Raw genomic sequence first — 6,069 nt, forward strand, 5'->3', positions numbered from 1 at the left:
TTGTTTTTGATAAGAATTCCCCCGTTTGATTCCATTACTTCCTCTGTCTCATCAGTTCCGATCTCCTCTTCCTCCAATTCTGTGTTACAATTCTTGATCAGGATAGTATCGGAAACATGTTCGTCCTCATCGTCTGCCTCCGCATCCTCTTCCTCATCCTCACCACCATCTTCCGAAGATGAACTCTCTTTCGGTGACCGACTAAACTGCTGAAACGGATTCCAGTCCAGATCAACCTCAACGATTTTGATTTTCATTGTTTTTCCGTTAATCTCTATAACCGGCTCACTGGATAGAGTAGATAGGGTACTTGTTAAAACACCCACTTTGCCATAGGATAGATTCGTATTTGATTGATCCACCTCAAATGGAACAATCACTCTACCAACCGATTCAGCTATAATAAAAAAATTCACTTCAGACCAAAGTTCCGGTGGAAGACCCATGATCTTTAAGCATGCGATTCTTTCAAAGTTGAAACTCGCAACATCACCACTTCGACCGATCTGAACCACTCAGTCCAGCCACACATGAATGCTTCTCTACTTATTTCGTTAATGAACTTAACTCTGATTCTTAATCCTCCAAGATATTTTAATTCGCATTCCGACCCATCACAATTTTTGAAAGAATACAGGGCCTTTTCTAGATGGTCAAAGCTATGGAGTTCTCCAATCAAGGTTTGTTTGCTTCTCATCCAACCTTTGAGTGGGGAGTCATCGATAATTTTTATAGGATCCACCTTTTTTTGATTTTCTGGGGGTACCCATTTCCTTGACTTGTTGCTACTAGCAACAACTTCAGCGAAAGATCTATTGACCCTTCCATGCCATCGATTTACCGTTGGAAACCTGCATTGATTCTGTTTGTTCTCCATCCTTCTATCCAGAGAGTCCTCTGCTAGTTTCCTTGCAAACCTAGCAATGTTTATTCCCAACTTTCTTCTCTCAAAAGTGATACCTTGCAGATTTTTCTCTAACTGGCGTTCATTGTCAGTCTTTTTGAATCTCACAAACGCAAAAGGCTTTTTGTTTACATCTCTTTTCATTGCCATATATACATCTACCACCTCCCTGTATTTTGCAAAGAGTTTCTTCAAAGAATCCTTCCTTGACTCCTCTGGAAGGTTGGACACAAACATAGTTGTAACGCCGGCATGATTCCATCTTGGTTGTTCATCATTCCTCAATGTTTTTCTCCATCTCCTCCTTCTAGCTTCCTGCCAATCACCGTCTTCCATCGTATCCACCGGAAAGTTTGATGGTATACTTGGGGTTACAATTGTTAAGTTATAATCATCAACATAAAGGAAATCATATTTATTTATTTATGAAGACTAGATTCAAGATTTATAAAGACAAATAGAAAAAGGGAAGTGATACACAAAATAATTTACTTTCTATAACGGCAAATGAAGGAATAGGTTCAATACCATTTTTTAAATAAAACAAAAACATTGTTATCCTCCTAATTCATTTCCCCTATAAATTATATTGATCAAGACTTTTCTAGCTTCTGATATCTCATTACAGAAGAGAAACTTGGAAGTTTCAACCAACGTCTTTGAAACTTTCCAAATCCATGGATTCTTATTCTCGATCGTATTCTCTTAATCTGTTTCTTCAAATTCCATCTTCTCATCACAACCTTACATCTCATAAACCTCATCACTTTCTTCACACGTGTACGTCCTGCATCAAGATTTGAACAAATGGTCAAAATTAGTCAAAGATCAACGATCGTTTCTCAATAATACCTTTAACTTTTCCAATATGTTCATCTTCATCTTCTTTCATGTTCGTATGTTGCAGAGCCTCAACCAAGCTATCCAAACGACTTCTCATTCTTCGTTGCACAAACCCTTTGGTGCACTGTTTCAGAATCATATCACCATGACACCATTAATGTCTGCAAATCTGTATGCTTAGTGAGTTAGTGTTAATAATAACTCGGATGTTACCTTTACATGATATTTCACCAACGCATTGAAGTTGAGCAGGTTCCATACAGTCTTCTCGAGTTTCTTCCCTTCAACATGTCGTGCCATGATTTCTGCGGATATGAACAAAATTCGTGGTTTAAGAATTGTGTGATCGAAAATGTGTAAATCGAGTTTGGTTGATAAATGATACCAAATGAGACGAACCCTCCATTCGTGCTCAAATCTTGCATAGATTCTCCCCTCAACTCCGCCGGTGGAATCGCCGACCAGTAGCAAGCCGGTGCCTTGGCAAACCTTCCTGAGCTTCCGACTTCCACTAGCTCCTGTCAAACGAATTCAAAACCTCAAAATTATGAGATAAATCATAAATACAAACAGGAACCAACGGAATTCGAACCTGAAAGAACGCCTTCGCGATAACCACATCTGAATCCTCTTTTATCCGAATCGGGAAAACTGCCGTCAACTTTTCCGGCTACCAAACACATGAATCAAATTTTAAGATCCGAAGTGTGAACTGTGAAGTTTTCGAGATTTGTTCCCTAAAAAACCCTAACATTACCTGTTTAACGACGTAGAAAGGCTCCCGTTGATGATACACAAGTTTGATCGGTTTGTATGTCCCCTGAGTTATCTCCTGATCATTAACATTCTTCAACAATTCTCGTAGCTGAGAGCTCAGTATCACCGTGTGCACCGATGAAATCTCTGTAATTATCTTTGCTGCATCTAGATCAAAAAAACAACTGGTTCTAGGGCTTTTACAGTGACAAAACGATCGATTGTAGCACAATTTACCTTTTTTTCTTGGAATTTTAGCGAAATTGAGCTTAAGAGTCAGCTGATATCCTGTTCGTGGTGGATCAACGATCTCCACAACTTCAGGGCAAATTCGTGTTACTGTTTCCATGGTGGAAGAAGGAAGCTCACATAAGATCGAAGAGCCGGTGGATAGAAGAGGAGTTGAAACAGAGAGGTATGCATGATGTGGTTCTGAAGCATACGACTGATAAAAGATAAACCTCATGTTATGTGAATAATTAGGGTTGATTTTTTTTTGTAAGAGTGAACAATAGGGTATTTACTTTTTCACTTGATAAGTGTGTATAAGTCTATATTTTTCAATGGAAGAATTCCTAGTCTCATAGTCAAATACATGTCAAATATAATATAAAATTGTAATAGTCATAGTCATAATAATAATCATAATTAAATACATGTCAAATACGGTACAAAGTTTATCATTTTTACCTGAATGTGGTATTGCAATGATCCGAATTCGTGCAAGTGGTGTTCGACAGCAAAAGGCTTATCAGCACTGTTGTGAAAGAAACAAGTTTGTTTGTTTTAGCTTTTGATTTGTAAAAAAACCGACATTAAGGACCTACGTTTATCAAAGTCCCACACACTTTTAGTGCACCCCCATGGTTGGAAAACCTACTTAGAAAGCACTAAAATTTGTCTACCAAATGGTTAGAGGTATCTAGTCCTACATGATCGGTAACATTCTGAAGTTAAAATGACAGACTGACTCAATAACAGTAACTTTTGAATTAACTTAAAATCATGGTAAAAGTTATTGGTAGCTCACAAGCATCTGTCCGTATCTATATGTTACATGGAAGTTTGATAAACAACCATTGATCATGATGTTAAATTTTACTTGTTTATGAAAAAGAAAAATACAATGATAATATTACCTATAGAGTTGGAGCAAAATGTGTTTCAATGCGGGTGATGCCCTCTCGAAAAAAGCCATTCTTGTGGTTGTTTTGATCTTGTTGTGTGTAGATGGAAGAAAACTAAGTAGTGTAGCATGTTTTATTTTACAGTTGAGTAATAAGGAGTTTGAGTAAAAATGAAGTCCTTTTTGCAATCATGTTTGGTGAGCTTTGAAGCAATATATACAGTCTCTATCTATATCATCTTTAGTGCACTAGGGGTGGGTGGTGGGTACATATCTAACAACTAACGGAAGCATCACTATTGAGAAAAAATAATACAATTTCATAAAAAAATTTGGTTTTTATTAAAGATTTTTAATTTTTGTATATTTCCATCTAATAGGTAAATCGCTTGGGCTCATTGATTTATGTTAATCGGCTCGTAGATTTGTTTAATATTATTTATTCAAAATTGATTTAGAATCTTGGATTTTTAGTTGCGCCTACCAAAAATAGAGCAACTATTTTAAGGGTTTTTCCTTATAAGTTTGAAGAGTATCCAATGATATTGTTCTTACTTTTGTACTCTTTTCGTGTAGGTTAAGTTTGATGTGCAAAACATTTAATCTAGATTGTAGATGACATTTTGTGAGAGAACAAAGAGATGCCTCAAGGTTTAGGTTTATGTTGCTTTTGTATAAAGACGTGAACGCTAGCTAAGACTTTTTTATTACTTGCATGTGGAAGGTCTTAAGGGATTAAGACCCGTGCAAAATGGAACTTAAGTTCGATGTCCAGATGTCCTATTTGTTACGTGTATAGGTTACATGACGTGCATTACATTTTTTTTCTTGAGTTATTCAGTACAATAATAAATCTTAGATCATATTTCTACATAACCTCCAAAATTTCAATTATCAAAAAACAACCACTATTCCTTTGAAAGCTTGTTCACTAACTAACAAATACACATTTACCAAGTAAAGCATTGATATTGTTTCGCGAATGCAACTTATTCTTTTTGAAGCTGCTTTTACGTCCAGTCAGTTACCTAAAAAAACTCGAAAAATACCCTGCTAATGGTTTGCGTTATTACTATCATCTAGTACATATAACTAAGTCGGTTACACTTCGTTTCCTACAAAGATATTTGTTACATACCATGAAATTAAATATATATCCAAAAAAACCTTCTACCCTAATACAAATGAATCCATAAAGTAAATAATGAAACTTTGACATGAGACGCATTTGGCTTCGAGCATTTCATATGTACCTCCCCTTCCTCTGGAAACTTGATGGAGAAGATGATAAGCCATTGGGGATTTTATAATAAAATGAATAATCAACAAACCATTAGAAGGCATTATATCGCAATGGGAAATTACCCTCGTAGACTTGCATCGATATTCAATTTTGTTATTTATGAAAGTGTCGTTTCCTATGCAACTATTAACATCAACTCAGACACTTCTTATGCATCTTTTTGCAACGTTCTTTGTTTTATCTATTTTTAGCACTTACACGTTTAATTTAACGAGATGTTATTTTAAAAATAATGTAATTCACAAGTAAAATTGGTTGTTTGCAACGTAATATTATTAAATAATAAATGTATTGAAAAATCAACTCATAAGTCAGCCAATCACTTTTATCATATGTATTCTTTTTTTTTTTGATTTATTTATTGCATTTATCATTTCCAACCCCCCCCCCCCCCCCCCCCCCCCCCCCTTTATGTATATTTAATAAAGTTTGCTAAATTTGGTTTACATTACTTTTAAATTCAATCTTTAAGAATTGACCTTATCTACAACTAATATAATTTTTATACTATTATACAGTGTCCATGAAATTTATATTTTATTAGTTGTTGCCTTGTTGGGTTGAACAACCAATAATAGACAATCCACTTTAACTTGCAATTGATGTGGTGGTCCGAGTCGAATGTGCAATTGTTTTCATGTAGAGGTTTGTATTATGTTATACGCATAATCTAGAAACTTGTATCAATTAAACATTAATCGAATCTTTAAACTCTTAGTTGGAAATAATAATAATGATAATCTTGTTATTTTGATGATGATGTCTTGATTTTTTTTTTCATTTTCCCTAATAATAATAATAATAATAATAATAATAATAATAATAATAATAATAATAATAATAATGTTTTATCGGTGAATCTTCTAGATATAAATTACAAATAACATTACAGTGTTTATATACAATGTAAAGTAAATTATATGAATGGTCATACGGTTTGAGGTGATCTTTGTCTCTAATTTAGCTATGTATTTTATTATTGTTTCGTCCCTAACTTTCTTAAATTGACTATTTTCTCCCTACTGCTTTTCAAGATTTGTTAATTCTTTTTTAATATTTATAAGATGGCCAACCATGCAAATCTTTTCCTAACTCTAGTCTCGATCTGCAACCTTCATGTATAATAGTATTTCAATT

General features: G+C 34.6%; 1 protein-coding gene across 4 annotated transcripts; it reads right to left on the reverse strand.

Annotated features, from left to right (window-relative positions):
* Nucleotides 1-1,376: 1,376 nt before the first annotated feature.
* Nucleotides 1,377-3,777, reverse strand: ARPC2B (actin-related protein C2B). Of its 4 annotated transcripts, none has more exons than XM_079033445.1 (9): nt 3,643-3,777; nt 3,194-3,260; nt 2,741-2,948; nt 2,505-2,650; nt 2,340-2,417; nt 2,133-2,265; nt 1,961-2,052; nt 1,757-1,871; nt 1,377-1,691 (listed from the first exon to the last, which is right to left on the reverse strand). In XM_079033445.1, the coding sequence occupies exons 1-9, from the start codon at nt 3,699-3,701 to the stop codon at nt 1,498-1,500; spliced, it is 1,092 nt and encodes a 363-aa protein (XP_078889571.1). In that variant the 5' UTR covers nt 3,702-3,777; the 3' UTR covers nt 1,377-1,497. The 4 variants fall into 4 exon arrangements, with proteins under 4 accessions (XP_078889571.1, XP_078889566.1, XP_078889559.1 ...); XM_079033440.1 differs by having other exon boundaries at nt 2,505-2,665; XM_079033433.1 differs by having other exon boundaries at nt 2,505-2,671.
* Between the last annotated feature and the right edge of the window lie 2,292 nt (nt 3,778-6,069).

This window comes from Lactuca serriola, chromosome 1, assembly GCF_051521515.1.
Source record: "Lactuca serriola cultivar US96UC23 chromosome 1, Lser_US96UC23_V15, whole genome shotgun sequence".
Lineage (NCBI taxonomy): Eukaryota > Viridiplantae > Streptophyta > Magnoliopsida > Asterales > Asteraceae > Lactuca > Lactuca serriola.

Excerpts from the sequence above, each read along its gene's own strand:
- ARPC2B (XM_079033428.1), bottom strand. The coding sequence starts at position 3,701 with ATGGCTTTTTTCGAGAGGGCATCACCCGCATTGAAACACATTTTGCTC. Across the intron at positions 3,261-3,642 it reads ATTTTGCTCCAACTCTATAG|TGCTGATAAGCCTTTTGCTG; the intron begins GTAATATTATCA and ends CTTTCACAACAG. Across the intron at positions 2,949-3,193 it reads CATTGCAATACCACATTCAG|TCGTATGCTTCAGAACCACA; the intron begins GTAAAAATGATA and ends ATCTTTTATCAG.